A 19,930-nucleotide genomic window follows, 5' to 3' on the forward strand; every position below is an offset into this window, starting at 1 on the left:
CCTCCTGCTGGGCCTGCAGCAAGGCCTTGAAGCGCTGCTCCTGCTCGCTGCACATGGTGCCCAGCACCTGGTGCTGGTTCTGCTGGGCAGTGGCGAAGGCATGGATGAGCTCTGTGAACAGCAAGGACTCCATGGTGGTGGTTCACTTCAGCATCCTGGGTTTCAGCACCAGTGTAACGTTTCCCTGATTTGGGGTGGATGCTGAAGCATTGAGACAGGTGGGTTTGGGCTTGAACAGAACTTTTAATGCCATTTTATCACTTTTCAGTGTTTCTCACATGCATGCGTGTGCGCACGCACACACACACACACACACACACACACACACACACAAAAAAAAAAAACTCTGGTTGAAGCTAGGCTCACCTGCCTCCTCTCTGCTCTCCTCCCCTTTGTCAGCTGTCATTGAAAGACACACACACACGTACACGTATCAGTTAGACACAGATGTGACCGTCTTGCCACTCACCTTCCCCAGGCTTTCTCCATTCACAAACTGGCACTTGACCATGCCCCCACAATTTCATTCATTCATTTATCTTCAGTAAACACTTTATTCTTGTCAAAATAGTGGTCGGTCTGGAGCTTATCACAGGAATCCACAATTCAGGAATCCACCCTGAATAGGACACCATATAGAATCAAGTACAGACTAAAACATCACCATTTAAGCCTATGCACATGCAGTGATGTTCTAATTGGTGTTCATTACTGTCTAATTACACTATGTTCTGTATATGCAGATAGATCTGTTATGCCTGGTGACAGGTGATCCAGTTGGGCAGTGAGTTACCAAAAGGTGACGTCACTTTAAAGTGACACTTCAATGAGCGAAGGCATCTCGCATGGCAAATCCCTCTGTCCTTCTTTCTTTCTCTTGTATTCTCATAAAGAGAAGTTAAGAAAGGAATGTGAGAAAAAAGTGAGATGATTTTAGTAGAAGCAAAGGAGAAAAACACTGACCTGTGCAGTGTTGCCTCTAGTGTTGTAGGTACTTGAGATTGGTCTTGGTCTCAAGACTGATTTCTAGACCATGTTTTGAAGGTCTCGGAATCAACTGTATTTTTACTCTGTTTTAACTCTGTCTCAGACATGGAGGACTCTGGATTTTATTTCAAGATTGATCAGTTTTGGACTTCACTAAATTGTCTGTGTATTGTCTGATGTATTAGTTAACATCATTACTGTGACTGAATGTAAAATTTCCTGCTTCAAATGCAACACATACATGGGTGCAAGTATAAAATTTTCAAAAACCTGAAAAGTCTGACCAGGTCAGACGTGCATGGCGCAGCTATGCGGGGGGGTTTACAAAGGGAGGTGAGCCCCCCTTAGGGCTCAAAAAAATTTTAAATTACAAGTTAAAATGGTTGTCTCTCATGCAATGTCATGCAAACATTTATAATATTAATAGTTATATGATTTGCATATTCACATCAAGTGTTTAATACATTTCATCAATTCATCTGAAATAACCAATATTTCAAGTACAAGGCTTGATATTTCAAAACATCTAGCAACTACTAATTAAATGTTGACACAACCATTTTTAATATGCTTTTGCTGTGATACCTTTTTTACAATATATACACTGGAATAGCTGTTGATTTGGTCGAACAACGTGCTACGTGCGTGAAACATATCACACATGTATAACACCGTGAAACAACAGGCTAGTCAGGACCGCTCGTCGGTGAGCGGCGTATAAATTGAATGAGGTTTGTGGCAAAGACGAGATGAAAAGATTTGTCTCGTGCAGAGACTGTACCGCGGTAACCCGATAATACGCTGAGAGTAGAGCCAATGATTTTCCGTTTCAAAATCTGGCTTTTTCCGTTTCGGACAATGAAAAATTCCATTTCAATTCCCTTTCACAATTTCAGTTCAAAATTTTTCTGTTTGGCTCCAATTTAGTAATTCTGGCTGGCATAATTTTACTTGGTTTCAAAGTATTGCATCTCTAGACACAAATGGTCCTTTGCATGATGAAGTCATTCATGAAAAAAAAACATATAATAAAACAATTACACTGACAGTAAGCTGATAAATTGCATTAATAAAAAAAATTAAAGTGGGATCACAGATTGAGACAACTCAAAATATTTTACTTGATATACTGATAACAGATAAATCAAGAAACTAGGATCACCGCTAACTAAAAACCCATCTCATATACAGTGGTGCTTGAAAGTTTGTGAACCCTTTAGAATTTTCTATATTTCTGCATAAATATGACCTAAAACATCATCGGATTTTCACACAAGTCCTAAAGGTAGATAAAGAGAACCCAGTTAAACAAATGAGACAAAAATATTATACTTGGTCATTTATTTATTGAGGAAAATGATCCAATATTACATATCTGTGAGTGGCAAAAGTATGTGAACCTCTAGGATGAGCAGTTAATTTGAAGGTGAAATTAGAGTCAGGTGTTTTCAATCAATGGGATGACAATCAGGTGTGAGTGAGCATCCTGTTTTATTTAAAGAACAAGGATCTATCAAAGTCTGATCTTCACAACACATGTTTGTGGAAGTGTATCATGGCACGAACAAAGGAGATTTCTGAGGACCTCAGAAAAAGTGTTACTGATGCTCATCAGGCTGGGAAACGTTACAAAACCATCTCTAAAGAGCTTGGACTCCACCAATCGACAGACAGACAGACTGTGTACAAATGGAGGAAACTCAAGACCATTGTTACCCTCCCCAGGAGTGGGTGACCAACAAAGATCACTCCAAGAGCAAGGCGTGTAATAGTCGGCGAGGTCACAAAGGACCCCAGGGTAACTTCTAAGCAACTGAAGGCCTCTCTCACATTGGCTAATGTTAATGTTCATGAGTCCACCATCAGGAAAACACTGAACAACAATGGTGTGCATGGCAAGGCTGCAAGGAGAAAGCCACTGCTCTCCAAAAAGAACATTGCTGCTTGTCTACAGTCTGCTAAAGATCATGTGGACAAGCCAGAAGGCTATTGGACAAATGTTTTGCGGACGGATGAGACCAAAATCGAACTTTTTGGTTTAAATGAGAAGCGTTATGTTTGGAGAAAGGAAAACACTGCATTCCAGCATAAGAACCTCATCCCATCTGTGAAACATGGTGGTGGTAGTATCATGGTTTGGGCCTGTTTTGCTGCATCTGGGCCAGGATGGCTTGCCATCATTGATGGAACAATGAATTCTGAATTATACCAGCAAATTCTAAAGGAAAATGTCAGGACATCTGTCCATGAACTGAATCTCAAGAGAAGGTGGGTCATGCAGCAAGACAACGGCCCTAAGCACACAAGTCGTTCTACCAAAGAATGGTTAAAGAAGAATAAAGTTAATGTTTTGGAATGGCCAACTCAAAGTCCTGACCTTAATCCAATCGAAATGTTGTGGAAGGACCTGAAGTGAGTAGTTCATGTGAGGAAACCCACCAACATCCCAGAGTTGAAGCTGTTCTGTATGGAGGAACGGGCTAAAATTCCTCCAAGCCGGTGTACAGGACTGATCAACAGTTACCGGAAACGTTTAGTTGCAGTTATCGCTGTACAAGGGGGTCACACCAGATACTGAAAGCAAAGGTTCACATACTTTTGCCACTCACAGATATGTAATATTGGATCATTTTCTTCAATAAATAAATGACCAAGTATAATATTTTTGTCTCATTTGTTTAACTGGGTTCTCTTTCTCTACTTTTAGGACTTGTGTGAAAATCCGATGATGTTTTAGGTCATATTTATGCAGAAATATAGAAAATTCTAAAGGGTTCACAAACTTTCAAGCACCCCTGTATAATATATGCAATATAATAGCATATATAATATCTCAATATAATATTGAGAGTACTGATAAATTAATAGGGATAAATTAATATTCAGTAATACTTACTGAGCCTGTAATGACAGTACTCATAACTGACTGTTTGTTTAAAAATATTACTCTATATCCATCTTTTTTAGTACACCACAAACTCATGAAAAAATGTTTCCTAACAAAACACAGGACACTCTCAAACAGACTAGAATAGTTTAACTTTGATTGTGATGACAGTCCTGAATATTCCTTGCAGATCAATCATTGAGCGCTCTCAGAGTACCTAGAAACGCTGCTCGATATCGCCATTATGATAGAGCATCATAAGTTGTTTAGTGTTGGTCTCCGTGAGACTGAATCTTCTGTCATTTGGAAGATGTTTATACATGGAAAAGGAGTGCTCAATGTCCACACTCGCCACTGGCAACCATATGGCGTCCTTGGCCACCAGAGCATTCATTTCTTTTTCGCGGTCGCCATTCTGGTTGCGACGCAGGGAGCAAATCTGTAAACAAGCAGCTCATTGGCTGGCTAAGTGTGCCACAAGCCAATCACAATCCCCGACAAAGCTGCCTTGACCGGAAAGGCATGTCTGCTTGGGCGTTAGCGGCAGTTACGCAGAAGCCTTCTGCGGCAGTTACACTTTGACACACGAGCAATGTTTCACTATAAAAATTCCGTAATTTCCGTCCATTTTCTGTGATCGCGGAAAATTATTGGCCCTATGAGAGTGAGAGGGCCACCCTATCCCTGAAAATCTTAACGGATTTACACGATTTGGAAAAATTACTTTTTCAGAACCGAAAAAACCGGAGCTTCCGGCACATGCCGGAAAACTTGCACCCATGCAAATAACATGACTCATTGCTAATTTTAAATTTTTGTTACTGTTAACAGCTGTCAGCCCTCTTTGCCTCCCTTCACATACCCTGATCTGGTTCAGGTCTTGACTCTGTCTCAGTCTTGACTTAGTCTCAACCTCTCAAAGTCTTGGTCATGACTTGGTCTCGGTTTAAGTGGTCTTGACTACAACACTAGTTGCCCCCCCCAAAAAATCTGGAGGTATCATCCTGCTGTGCATCCATTCATCTTGTTTCCTGTCCTGTTTGTAGTATGTTCCAGAAGCCCTGCTGCCTGTGTACAGGGATAAAGTGGTGCCAGTGTCCGACATCATTACGCCCAACCAGTTTGAGGCAGAGTGAGTGCACGTTTCTGATTTTCTGACTCGGGAGCTTTTATTTCAAGGCTACAGTGTGCAATTTACAGTTGGCAGAAAGTCGCCTGGTTGAATCACTTGTTGTTGTTTTTTTATGTTTATGGTCAAATTAGACTTTTTATATGCTTACACTGTACATAGATAAGCAGTCTGTCATGGTGAGTACTTACACTTTACTGCAGGAGTCTTCAATCTTCTCTGCAAAAAGCCGCTTTGGCAGCAGATTTTCATCCAGTCATTTATATCTTTCAAGACAAAAAATTAATTCAACAAGTACACTTCAGTGTGACTGCTGTTTTGGTGGAATGAAAGCCTATCTGAACTAAACGCAGCTACATGAATTCTTTTGTGGATAAGATTGAATAACCCTGCTGTTAGATGAGCTGTGTGGTGAGTCAAACATAATTGATCAATTAAAATAAAGAAATGCATATATTCTTCTACAATTGGTTAAGACATGGCAGCAAATAATGATGTGCATAGAAATGGAGACTGAAGTTAAGAGCACTGCCAAGTAAGAAATTTGGTGTAGAAGAATGCACAATGAGAGTTCTGTGTGCTAGTTGGAACATTTTGTGTGCTATGAAAAACAGAGTAACAGGTGCACCCCAGAGATTAATCTTATCACCTGCTCTATTTGAATTATGACCATTGCTGGCAATCCTGTCTATTGATCGTTTTTAATCATGCCTTTCAAAATGAGACAGCCAGCTAATGTTAAAGTATCTTGGAAAATGAGAAAGAAGTGCACAGCTTTGCTAGTACGTGCCATATTGGGGTTTAAAGTGCTGATGACACGTTTTTGACATCTTTGGCGATGTTTTATAACATAAAAAGTAATTCCCGATGATCCATATATTAATTCACGAAGGCGCCTATTTTACAAGTTATGATGATAAACGCGGCTATTTGGGCAAATTTGACGGGGCTGCAGCACCCAGGAGACGAAGGAGGAGGAGGAGTTACATGACGTCAGTGAAAGAACCTTCCTCCTAACTTACCAGTTTGTTGTTGATGCGAGAGGTGTTCAGTTTATCATTATTAGTATTTTTTATTATACATTATTATACATTATTATATATAGTTATTATGCCTTCGCGTTCTGTTGCCGGCTTTTGCTCCAAAACCCACAAGGATGGGGTAAGTTTATTCAAGTTTCCCAGAGATCCCGAGCTGCATGCAAAGTGGGTGAAGCAAGTCAGGCGCACTTGTGACAAGTGGGAGCCCTCACCAACATCCATCCTGTGCTCTGAACACTTCAATTTGGATTGTTTTGACACTCTTCCCAGCTTAAAAGAATCTCTTGGGTGTGCAGTTCAGCACAAACGTGTGTTACTACCATCAGCAGTGCCTACACAGTGTTGCCAGATTGGAATACTGGCAGTGTTGCCAGATTGGGAGGTTTCCCACCCAATTGGGCGGTTTCAAGTGCATTTTGGTGGGTTTTGAACATATTTTGGGCTGGAAAACGTCAGCAGTATGTGTTGCCAGATACTGCTGAAGTTTTCCAGCCCAAAATATGTTCAAAACCCACCAAAATGCACTTGAAACCGCCCAACTGGGCGGGAAACCTCCCAATCTGGCAACACTGCCAGTATTCCGGAGGGGGTCTACTAGTAGCTATGCCGGATCCAAAGACAGTCCTCCTGTCAGAACATGTGTTGTGAAGTGAAATGACATAAGATAAAGGTACGTAGAGCTATAGATTCTACATGATAATCATAAATGTAATCATAAAGTTGGCGTGATATCAGTCATGTATTTGCTTGTGAAAGCTTGCGGCTTTCATGTAACTGCCGCCTAGCAACGAGAGGCAAAGGGTAAAGAGGGTAGGCTATTTTACGCTACGTTCACACTGCAAGGCTTAATGCTCAATTCCGATTTTTTTGTGAAATCCGATTTTTTTGTGAGGTCGTTCACATTAACAAATATATGCGACTTGTATGTGATCCTCAGTATGAACGAAAAGCGACCTAAAAGTGTTCCGCATGCGCATTGCAGGATACGACGACGTCACACACAGTGAGCATGGCCAGTGTTTACGGAAGTAAAACCGCCCGGTTACGGTATGACCCATCCAATCTAGCTTGAATAGCTGTATCCCCCCAAATGGAAATCAGCTCCCTAACCTCTGCGTCCTTCCATTGAGAAGATTCAGAACCTTCACAGCCCGAAGCGTCCCTCGCATTGATGTCATGCGCAGGGGCGCAGATACGTTTTTTGAACTGGGGGGGACAAAGCTGCCAGCAAACCAACCCCAACCCCGATATGCCTGTCAAACTTGTTGTGGGTTACCATAGCAACCAAGCTCGAGCTCGCAACCTGTGCAGTCTGCGCAGCTCAACCAACCGAATATCAGTCTTTGTTTTATGTGAGTTGTTGCAACTATGTATACACTGCTGTGCACCTCAATAAACCGAATGGTAATTAGTCTTTTGATTTTTCCGTGAGGTTTGCCTTATGCAAAGAAAGACAGCATAGACTTTTTTCCTCCCTATAAGTGGGGGGGACCGAACGAGGTGAATTTAAATCTGGGTGGGACGAGTCCCACCCTCTATCTGCGCCCGTGATTATGCGCCATGTTGTTGTAACTTTTTTTGAGAGACCCGCCGCCTACTTCAGCGCAGAATAGTGATGTTTGTGGCTTGTTGATGACGTGTAAGTCGGATGAATGCGACCTGGCGGTTCAGACTGAAGTCGCATATGAAAAGAGCGGCTAGGAATCGGAATTAGGACCACATATCCAAACGGCCTGGGTCGGATTTGAAAAAATCGGATCGGTGTCGTTCATATTGTCAATAAAAGATCGGATACAGGTCACATATGGGCGAAAAGATCGGATTTGAGTCACTTCAGCCTGCAGTGTGAACGTAGCCATAGATTCTATTCGGAAGAGATCAACACAATTCTAGACTCCCAGAAGAGGAAGAGCTAGCACTAGAGTTCACTGGCGTTTTCATGCGCCATTCCCATTGAGTAGAACCAGAGTAGAACAGCCAGTGAACCGCAGCGTGTTCTTCCGCTGACGTCACAACATGGCCGCGAGCCACGGACCCAGTTTTCTTGCGCTGTGCAATTAAAAGTTGGATATTTGCGCAACAACAGCTTCTTTTCACGTAATTATAACAGAAATCTAACATGTTTGCCATGTTGTATAGTTTATTTAAGAAATTGCATAGAGTCATGTTCGTGTCATCAGCCCTTTAAATCTGAAACTAGGAAAAGATGAAGACATGGATGAAAATACCTGGGAAGGTGTGGACAGTAGCCTAGAGTTTATAGATTTAAAAATTAACTCAAATATGAAACTGTGTAGATATGTCCATGTGTCTTAATATGTAATGCATGATCCTGTGTTTCTTAAACAAGTCCTGGGTCCTCATTTATAAAACTTTGCATGGATTCTAGAGTGAAATTATGTATGGAAAGCAGGAGATGGTGTGCACACACACACAAAGATTTATAGAATCTTCCATATGCATAATTCTCACTGGAAGCAACCATTTGCCAGGAATCCAAGTCGCGTTAAGACCTGTAAATGGACAGGTATTACACATTGGTCTCTCTAAACCTGAACTCAACTCAACACATAGTTCCAAGAGAATAGCTGTTGTAAAATGTACATCATTATAAATGCATCGTTCTATAGCCTATTTATTTATATCATTCTGTGAATCTGTAAAAGTTCACACTCTTAGCCTTCAAATAGTTTTGGTATTTATTAATAATTATCAATGCATAGAAACAGCATAATTAACAAATAAATAAACAAACTCAGAAATTACTGTTGTGTTTTAATGCTTCTCATAATCAAGTAGTTAGCATGCAGTTATTATGGAGCGGCACAATTTGATATGCAGGGTAATGTGTGAGAGCGGTCTTTTGTGCATTTAGTTGTAATTCTCTACATAGCGACACCCTGTGGATAATTCCCACTGTTTCTAAAATGTTGCCTATGGCTATATACATGGATCAAAGCTTCAGTAAATACTAGTAGTTATTGCCTGTGAACCTGATTTCCTCTGAATGGTGCTCTTCACAGGGGCTAAGTTGCTCCCTGCGTCTCCTCAGTGACGTAGACTCGGCCCAAGCGGAAGTCTCCGGTGAGGAGCGCTGATTGCGAGGTCCCATACAATCGAAACTCTCAGGCGAGTGGGGGAGGGGATTCCCCGTGAAGGCTGCGCACAGTGTGTTAGCATGAGCATGTAGCTTATGGAAAATGACTAGTGTGTTGGATTAGCACTAATCCCATGTTTTGTAAAATCGAAAATGTTGTTTTGGGGCCCGTCTGGGGTGTCACCAATCCATGTGCAAAGTATGGTGTATGTGCGTCCAACCGTGTCGATTTGCACAGGTGAACAGAGAGACAGACAGCCTTCCTTTAGTAGTATAGATTTGCTCGGTTTCCTGAGTAGGAGGCTTTTGTGCATAAGCAGCATTTATAAAATTACATCCCTAGACTCCTCATTCAATACATTTTGATTTTTTGACAGACAAACCTATTTGGAAAAAGAAAAAATATATATTATAAAATATGGTCTGTTGTTAACAAGGAGATGAGGAATCTCTGGTGTAATATTGGTGCTTTTAAATCTTTTATCCCCCGTTGGCCAAGAGGCCCGAAGGGGGATTATGTTGTGGCGATTTCCATCCGTCCGTCCGTCTGTCCATCTGTCCCGGGAAGGGTGCTCACCTTCTGAAATCAACTCCTCTCACAATTTTTGGAGGCATTTCATGAAACTTGGCAGGATTCTTTGTTATATGTCAGTAATATGCATATTGAAGTTTTGTTAAATTGGGTCACATTTTCCCCAGAGTTACAGCCCTTGATTAACAAAATTATAATTTGACAATTTCATGAGTATGTTTTCCTTCTGAAATCAATTCCTCTCACAATTTGTGGAGGAATTTCACCGAACTTGGCAAAACGCATTGTTATATGACAGTTATACGCATATTCAAATTTAATTTAATTTGGGCAAATTTTACCAGTTATGCCCTTGATTATTAACAAACTTGTACTTTGGCAATTTCATCAAGGTGTGCTTGCTTTCTGAAATCAACTTCCCTCACAATTTTTATCCTCCGCTGGCCAAAAGGCCGGAACGAGGATTGTGTTGTGGCATTGTCTGTCTGTCCGTCCGTCCGTCTGTCCCAGGAAGGGCACTCACCTTCTGAAATCAACTCCTCTCACAATTTTTGGAGGAATTTCACGAAACTTGGCAGGATTCTTTTTTATATATCAATAATACACATATTGCAATTTCGTTCAATTCAGTCACATTTCACCAGAGTTATGGCATAGTTGCCAGCGGGGGATATTGTGCTCTCAGAGCACTCTTGTTATATAGCTGTGGTATAATTTTTCCAATGTGAATTGGGCACAGCTGTGAAAATGTGATAGTTACATCACCTCATGAAGATTTTTTCCCCTCCCCAAAGGCTCCTGACAGGCAGGAAGATCAATACAGAAAAAGATGCAGTTGAGGTGAGTCTTCACACACTCTATGCTGTATATTATTTCAAAGCTGTACTTAAATCTAACAGAATTTTGATATGGAATTACAGTTTTTCCCAAACATTTAAACGCCTTTCCAGAAACTGTGGCTCAATTTCTCAACACATTGCAAAGAGTTAACTACTTTGTGAAAACTCCACAAATCTCTTGCAAAATGAAATAGCACTCAAAGCCATGTTCTTTCTTCTCAAAACTGATTCCTTCCACCAAAACAATACATACAGCTATGATAAATTCAAAACACGACCATCAAGTGTTCATGTATGTTTTGGGTTCAAGAGTCCAAGTTCCCATATTCAAATGCATACAAGTGTGTGGAAATAAGTTTCCTTTTTCTCATTTTGGTGAAGTGGAGGGTTTGTTTTTGTTTTTTGTCCCAAAATAGCATTTATAGTACTACATGTATAAGCAGCAGAAATTTTACCTATTTTACACTGTATGTAGCAAAACTCAATAATTTCACGTATGTAATGTAAGAGCAATGATAAACCGTACAAAGAAAATCAGTGCAAACCTACAAAAAGGTAAAAAATAAATATTCCTTATTGTAATGCAAAGTGTTCAGCTAAACTGACAAAATGCAGAATGCAATGAAATGGATTACTCTGCATCCCACCTCTGATCCTGGTCAGGGCAGACAACCTCATCCACATCGGCTGCGATGTTCTCCCTGGCCGGGGGGGACACCTTGTATGGTGGATCCATCCCTGGCATTCCTCTGTGTGGATGTTCTCACATGCCTCCTCCATTACCTGGAGTAGTGCCACGCACTCAATGGGGTCTGTGTTCGTACACTTTTTCTACCGCCATGCTGAAAATAATTCCTCTATTGGATTTAGAAATGGGGAGGGTACAGCACTACAAAATGTGCGTTGTTGGTGGACCAGAGCGACTCGATGGAAACTTGAAGACAATCCCAAAAGACAGCGAAGCTTGGCTATTCCAGTTCCTCTTCCTGTGGAAGGATGAGAATATTTGAGTTCATCAAGGAATGTTAGCAAACAGGGAGCATTATAAGGATCAAGTTGTGCATCGTGATGTATTACCCCACACTAACCAATAGCAGCACACATGGTGACATTTCTGCCACACTATCCAGGAACATTGACAATGGCACAGTTGCCAACGATGTTCCTCTGCTGCCTGGTCTTCTGCAAGTTGAACCCTGCCTCGTCAATGAAGAGATATTCATCGGGAACAGCACTGGTATCAAGTTTAAGCACTCTCTGAAAAAGGGAGAATGAGTATATCAGACAAAAGGCCTACATACAGGAACACTGAGTTACATAGTGACCTGTCTGTACAGAGTACTGAGAGGATGCTGTACTCGCATGCACTTTTTGGTACCATTGCTCATTCACTTGGTCAGAGTTGCGCTCAAATGGAACATAATATACCTGTTTCATCCTCAGCTGATGTTGATTCAAGACATGGTCGATTGTGAACAGGCTGACCTGGTCAGTGTTTGCGAAATGGACATGGTCTGTCTTCCAGGACTCAGTCTTCGTTTAGGCGGGGATAAAAACCCTGAAATTCAGGATATGCTGTCTAGAGTGCGTGTTTGGTTTTTCTGTTCTGGGCTCTTGTAGAAACTTGATGACACAATATGGCGGCACCGTGGAAGAGGACCTACTCTCCGTGTACAGTAGTGTAGTAATCCCTGATGTGGGTGGGGCACAGAAGCATGGCAGGCGAGAGTTTGTGTTCACACAGACACTTTATTTTACTTATTTCATAAGCTTTTCAGCTTTTCCTCAGTCACACATGCAACACACATGTGTTCTGGTCGGGAGAGAGATTCTTCTCTGCTCTCCCCCTCCTTTTATACTCCATCCCTGCAACAAACACACACCACACACACACATTAATTGACACCAGGTGTAATGACTTAGCCACTTACCTTCCCCGACCCCGCCCTCCATTCACAGACTGCTGCTTGGCCACGCCCCCGCTGCCATATACCCCCACCGCCTGACTCAGGCCGGGGAGCCGTCCGGCCTGAAGCTGACCCCCCCCGACAGGACAGGAAGTCTGCCACCACCATCTGTGCCCCCCGCCTGTGGATCACCTCGAACTTAAATGGCTGGAGAGCGAGATACCAACAGGTGATCCGCACATTGGCATCCTTCATGTGGTGGAGCCACTGGAGGGGCGCGTGGTCTGAACAGAGAGTGAAAGGGCGCCCCAGCAGGTAGTATTGGAGGGCGAGGACCGCCCACTTGATGGCGAGACACTCCTTTTCAATTGTGCTGTACTTGCTTTTGCACATCGACAGCTTTTGGCTGATGTACAGCACCGGGCGCTCCTCGCCCTCCACCTCCTGGGACAAAACGACCCCCAGCCCCCTGTCCGATGCATCAGTCTGCAAAATAAAGGGGAGAAAGAAGTCAGGGGAGTGTAAAAGTGGCCCCCCACACAGTGCAGCTTTTACCTCAGAGAAGGCCTGTTGGCACTGCTCCGTCCACTGGACCGGATCTGGAGCCCCCTTTTTAGTGAGGTCGGTTAGTGGGCTGGTGACGTCCGAATAGTTAGGTAGAAACCTACGATGATAGCCAGCCAGCCCCAAGAACCGCCTTACCTCCTTTTTGGTCTTGGGCCTCGGGCAGGCCGCAATCGCTGCAGTCTTGTTAATTTGGGGACGCACCTGCCCATGACCCAAGTGGAACCCCAGATACCGTACTTCCACCCGCCCAATCGCACACTTTTTCGGGTTAGCTGTGAAGCCCGCTCACCTCAGCGACTTTAGAACGGCCCTTAGATGTTCCAAGTGCTGCAGCCAATCATGACTGTAGATTATTATGTCATCTAGATAGGCGGCCACGTAGCCAGCATGAGGGCGGAGGACCCTGTCCATAAGCCGCTGGAACGTAGCGGGCGCCCCAAACAACCCAAAAGGGAGCGTGACAAATTGGTGTAAACCAAACGGTGTGGAAAAGGCCATTTTCTCTCAGGATAGAGGAGTCAAGGGGATCTGCCAATATCCCTTTGTTAGATCCAGTGTCGAATAAAAGCGAGCAGCGCCTAACCGATCAAGCAACTCATCAATGCGAGGCATTGGGTACGCGTCAAATTTAGACACCGCGTTGACCTTTCTATAGTCCACACAGAACCGGACGGACCCATCAGTCTTGGGAACCAGGACCACCGGGCTGCTCCAGTCACTGTGGGACTCCTCGATTATGCCCATTTCGATCATGGCCTTGAGTTCGTCCTGAACCACCTTTTTCTTGTGTTTGGGCAAGCGGTAAGGGCGGCTATGCACTACCACCCCTGGGGGCATTTCAATGTGGTGTTCTATGAGGTGGGTACGACCCGGAAGGGGTGAGAACACGTCGGAAAATTCCTTCTGCAACTTGGCTACCTCCATGAGTTGGGTCGGCGAGAGGTGGTCTCCACAAGGGACTGGAGTGGTCTGAGATGTTATCTTTTTTTACCTCCAACCCCAGCTCTGCCTTCTCTGGGACTACCGACGCCAACGCCACGCCCTCATTCCAGCGTTTTAAAAGGTTGAGGTGGTAGACTTGCAGTGCCCCACCCCTATCCATTTGCTTCACGTCATAGTCGACGTCCCCGACTCGCCGTGTGACCTCGAAGGGCCCTTGCCATTTGGCGACTAATTTAGAACTCGATGTGGGCAATAATACGAGTACTTTGTCTCCCGGCGTGAACTCTCTAAGGCGCGTGCCCCTGTCATACAGCCAGCTTTGACATTCTTGTGCCTGCCGTAAATTCTCCTGGGTTAGGTGCGTGAGGGTGTGGAGTTTTGCGCGCAGGTCAAGAACGTACTGGATTTCATTTTTACTCGGTGAAGGTCCCTCCTCCCAATTTTCCCGCAGCACATCCAGAATGCCACGCGGCTTATGCCCATATAATAATTCAAAGGGAGAAAACCCTGTGGAGGCTTGTGGGACCTCTCGTACTGCGAATAACAGGGGCTCGAGCCACTTATCCCAATTACGCGCATCTTCATTTACGAATTTCTGGATTATGTTTTTGAGTGTCTGGTTAAATCGCTCTACTAATCCATCCGTTTGTGGGTGATAGACACTGGTGCGGATGGACTTAATCCCCAGTAACCCATACAGCTCCCGCAGTGTGCGTGACATAAACGAGGTGCCTTGGTCTGTCAGGATTTCTTTTGGAATCCCGACCCGGGAGATAAAGCGGAAGAGTGCCTCTGCAATACTGCATGCTGAGATATTGCGGAGAGGCACTACTTCCGGATATCGCGTTGCATAGTCTACTAGAACTAAAATAAAGTGATATCCCCATGCTGACCTATCTAATGGCCCGACGAGATCCATCCCAATTCACTCAAATGGGGTCTCGATTAGAGGAAGAGGGCGCAACGGCGCTTTTGGAGTGGCCGCAGGATTGACTAATTGGCATTCACGGCACGCCGCACATCACCGACGGACATCCTCGCAAATCCCTGGCCAATAGAACCGGGCCATTATTCGGGCTAGTGTTTTGTCTTGCCCCAAGTGTCCAGCCATGGGTTTAAAGTGAGCCGCATGGAATACGAGTTCCCTACGGCTCTTTGGGATTAACAACTGGGTTACTTGTTCCTTAGTTTGAGTGTCCTGCGTCACTCGGTACAATGTATCTCTAATAACGGCAAAATAGGGGAAGGTCGGTGCCGCACTCGGCTGAAGAGTTTGACCATCGATTACTCTCACTTGGCCAAACGCATGCCGCAGAGTCTCGTTCCGCGACTGCTCTAACGGGAAATCCCCGAGAGAGGGAGGAGGAGCAGGTTGCTCCTCACTCTGACGCGGTTTCGACGTGGACTGCTCTGCGACAGCTTCTCCAGCCAATGCCACACCGGGATCTTCCCATGACCTACTAATGCCGCTTTTCCACTACAAACGCGGCTGAGCTGTGCCGTGCTGAGTCGAGCTGAGTCGGGCTGAGCGGGGCTGTTGGAGTTGCATTTCGACTACAACCGCGCTGAACCGTGCTGGCTGGAAGTGGGTGGACACATTGGGTGGAGTTAGCGAAAGTGGGTGGACGTCAGGTGATGTCGTTAAGCAGCGCAAACAGTGACATCAGTGACAGTGGTGGAACAAGTCAGAGCCGGGCCGGGGGCGGGGCAAATGACCGGGCCCTTTATTAAAGCTTATCATAACATCATTTTAGGCTACAAAATGTCCGCAACTGCGGTGTTTACCAATTTCAACACTACCGGGTGCAACTATGTTATTTAGTACATCAAGTCCTTCAAACGAACATGTAACTCAGAAACAAAAAACATTAGGATACTGTACATGGCTCATAATAAAACATCAATAGCCTATACTACGCACATTATTTGAAGGGCATACGAATGAGCGCTCAGAGGTTGCAACGGTGACAGGAAGAGTCAGAAATAAAAGGAGGGCGGTGCAAACCTCACTGAATGCACTGTGTTTACCAATTTCAACACTACGGGGTGCAACTATGTTATTTTGTACATTAAGTCCTTCAAACGAACATGTAACTCAGAAACAAAAAAACATTAGGTGACATACTGTACATGGCTCATAATAAAACATCAATAGCCTACTGCGCGCATTATTTGAAGGGCATACGACGAGCCTTGCGCTCCGCGAACTCGTCCACGATGCTCTGTATGTCACTGATTCAGTGATCTTTTAAGCGGTAGTCTCACGACCCGAATAGTAAACAATAAACATGGAGGACATGGAGTCGTTAGTGTTGCTGGTCTTGGTGCTGTGGCTTGTTGTCACCGACAACGCGGACAGATACTGGCAAGAGCGTATAGATGAGGCGAGGCGCATAAGGCTTCAGAAATTCTCGTAATTCATAATTATTCTTCTTCCGGGTTTACGGTGTTTACAGATCCCAGCGTGCTCGCGGGGCGTGTGTGGGCATGTGAGGACACTCCTCCTCACCAATCAGTGCACAGGGGAGTGTCTGCTCATGCCCCCAACCTCACTCGGCACGGCTTGGCTCGCTTCAGCCCCACTCCAAAACGGTGCGAGTTTTAGGGGCTAAGCAGGGCTGAAGCGAGCTGAGTCGTGCTGGTTTTTGGTAGTCGAAACGCGAGCCGTGTCGGGCTGAAGTGAGCTGAAGCGAGCTGAAGTGAGCTGAAAAAGGGTAGTGGAAAAGGGCCATAAGGCAGGACCCAATACGTGTTAAATACTCCATTAATTCTTTAAATCCTGGCCAATCAGTTCCCAAGATCAACGAGTGGGTAAGACGAGGACTAACCGCCGCCTTTATTCTATGCGTTTGGCCCCGGAATAGAATATGGACAGACACTAGCGGGTAATGGTGAACATCCCCGTGCACACACAACACCTTCACCGCTTGTGCTCCCCCCAATGCCTCACCTTGCACCAGGCGTTGGTGAATTGAGGTCTGATTACAACCGGAATCCACCAAAGCGTGATATGTATACCTTTGAATACTCACCGGTATGCAATACGTTCCGGCCCGATCGGGGGCGGTTTCTGGCGTGTCAGGGATCCGGATGACAGCACCCACCTCCCTTCCGGAGCTCTGACTCTGGAGATGCTCCGAATCCCCGCCGCACCAGCACACCGGCCCAGGCTTTCCCTCTGCACTGGTGTTATGGGTGTCACTCACCTGAGGGGGAGACGACACAGAAGAGGGAGATGGGAGGACACCACGGGTGCGACGGGCTGGCTGGGGAGGAGCCAGCCGCCACCTTCGTGGCAGGGGAATGGGAGGGAGAGGGGGACAAGAGACAGGAGAGAGGGGGAGAGAGAGAGAGGGAAGAGAAGCGAGGGGAGATGCCTTGTCTGCCTGTTGTCAGAGCTGCCTCCAGATGGCTCGTTCCAGCGACGCCGGGCGGTGACACTAGACCCATTCTGCCGTTCCTTTCGGAAGTTGAGAGAAACTGCTCCAGTGCCACCAGATCGATGATCTCGTCGGCGTCGCGGTCTTCCGCCCTCAGCCACCGCCGGCAGGCGTCCCGGAGTTGCTGGCTGAATGCAAACGGCCGGCCGACCTCCTCCAGTGCCAGCGTCCGGAAGCGCTGACGATGTTGCTCCGGGGAGTGGCCGAGCCGCTGCAGGATGACTTTCTTTAGGCCAGCATAGACCAGCCGGCTGTCAGCAGGGAGCTGCAAGCTGCTGCGCTGTGAGCTGCGCCTTGCCAGTCAGGAGCGGGAGGAGGTGCGCCGCGCGTTGCTCCAGTGGCCACCCCCACGCCTCTGCTGCTTGCTCAAAGAGAGCGAGGAACGCTTCCGGATCGTCCTGCGGTCCCATCTTCATGAGGGTGGCGGCAGCGGTGGCCGATGGCCCAGCTGGCATGAGCAGGTACCGGAATGCCTGGCGATCTTCCTGCTGGGCCAGCATCAAGGCTTCGAAGCGCTGCTGCTGCTCCTTCCGGAGGGTGATCAGCGCTTGATGCTGGTTCTGCTGGGTGGTAGCGAGGACAAGGATGAGCTCTTCGAGTGGGGAGGACTTCATGGGGTAGTTCTCTTCTGTGTCCTGGGTTTCGGCACCACTGTAGTAATCCCTGATGTGGGTGGCGGCAGCGGTGGCCGATGGCCCAGCTGGCGTGAGCAGGTACCGGAACGCCTGGCGATCTTCCTGCTGGGCCAGCATCAAGGCTTCGAAGCGCTGCTGATGCTCCTTCCGGAGGGTGATCAGCGCTTGATGCTGGTTCTGCTGGGTGGTAGCGAGGACAAGGATGAGCTCTTCGAGTGGGGAGGACTCCATGGGGTGGTTCTCTTCTGTGGCCTGGGTTTCGGCACCACTGTAGTAATCCCTGATGTGGGTGGCGGCAGCGGTGGCCGATGGCCCAGCTGGCGTGAGCAGGTACCGGAACGCCTGGCGATCTTCCTGCTGGGCCAGCATCAAGGCTTCGAAGCGCTGCTGCTGCTCCTTCCGGAGGGTGATCAGCGCTTGATGCTGGTTCTGCTGGGTGGTAGCGAGGACAAGGATGAGCTCTTCGAGTGGGGAGGACTCCATGGGGTGGTTCTCTTCTGTGTCCTGGGTTTCGGCACCACTGTAGTAATCCCTGATGTGGGTGGGGCACAGAAGCACGGCAGGCGAGAGTTTGTGTTCACACAGACACTTTTTATTTTACTTATTTCATTAGCTTTTCAGCTTTTCCTCAGTCACACACGCAACACACACGTGTTCTGGTCGGGAGAGAGATTCTTCTCTGCTCTCCCCCTCCTTTTATACTCCATCCCTGCAACAAACACACACACATTATTTGACACCAGGTGTAATGACTTAGCCACTTACCTTCCCCGACCCCGCCCTCCATTCACAGACTGCTGCTTGGCCACGCCCCTGCTGTCACAAGTAGATATGAAGGGCTCGTTCTAAGCTTATGAAAACGCAATGATTCATGGTTACAGGCGCTTATACACTAATTCTATATTCCATTTCTGCTAATAGCACCCCCTAAATCCTACATCGTGCACATTTTAATTACAGCTGACTCAATCTAAGGTTGTGCAAATACAATATATGTAACCTTAGCGGAATCTGTAGCATGGAGCTGACATATTATAGGTATACAATATTCACCAAGCAAAATCTCCATTATCTGTGTTTTAATGCATCACTTCGTACAGCACTTTGCTCAATGGGCATTGTTTTAAATCTGCTCGATAAATAAAATTTACTTTTTAATTTGGAGTGATACTATTAGATGGCTGCTGTGAGCATTACAAGTCAAGTCATTTTCAATTCAATTTATGTAGCGTGTGTAGTAATAGACATTCTCACAAAGTAGCTTTACTGAAATCTGGATGTGGATTTAGATTCCTAACAAGATGAAGGAAAATCTCCCTCACATGGGAAAGAAAGTCTCCCTCACTTGGCAAGAGGAAGAAACATTGAGAGGAACCAGACTCCATCCTATTCTGTATGACACCCAATGTTAGGGTTATAAAGTCACAACTGTATTCTATAAGGGCAAACTGTGTTAAATGTGTTGAAAAGGTTATTCAGAGTAGCACAAGCTGGACGATGGAGCCAAAGACTGGGACTGTGAAACCTTGAGCTAGTACAAGACTATAGACTACAAGACTATAATCTTTTTAAAGAAGTCTCATCTCATTATCTCTAGCCGCTTTATCCTTCTACAGGGTCGCAGGCAAGCTGGAGCCTATCCCAGCTGACTACGGGCGAAAGGCGGGGTACACCCTGGACAAGTCGCCAGGTCATCACAGGGCTGACACATGGACACAGACAACCATTCACACTCACACCTACGGTCAATTTAGAGTCACCAGTTAACCTAACCTGCATGTCTTTGGACTGTGGGGGAAACCGGAGCACCCGGAGGAAACCCACGCAGACATGGGGAGAACATGCAAACTCCGCACAGAAAGGCCCTCGCCGGCCCCGGGGCTCGAACCCAGGACCTTCTTGCTGTGAGGCGACAGCGCTAACCACTA

The 19,930-nt window shown here is 45.8% G+C and overlaps 1 protein-coding gene across 1 annotated transcript in view; it reads left to right on the forward strand.

Annotated features, from left to right (window-relative positions):
• The window catches only part of pdxka (pyridoxal (pyridoxine, vitamin B6) kinase a), a 65,990-nt gene that overhangs the window by 35,068 nt on the left and 10,992 nt on the right, over positions 1 to 19,930 (forward strand). Inside the window, exons 6-7 of the mRNA XM_060928886.1 lie at positions 4,921 to 5,006; positions 10,467 to 10,512. Of these exons, the coding sequence (XP_060784869.1) occupies positions 4,921 to 5,006; positions 10,467 to 10,512 (132 nt within the window). The remainder of the gene's footprint in view (positions 1 to 4,920; positions 5,007 to 10,466; positions 10,513 to 19,930) is intronic.

This window comes from Neoarius graeffei, chromosome 9, assembly GCF_027579695.1.
Source record: "Neoarius graeffei isolate fNeoGra1 chromosome 9, fNeoGra1.pri, whole genome shotgun sequence".
Classification (NCBI taxonomy): Eukaryota; Metazoa; Chordata; class Actinopteri; order Siluriformes; family Ariidae; genus Neoarius; species Neoarius graeffei.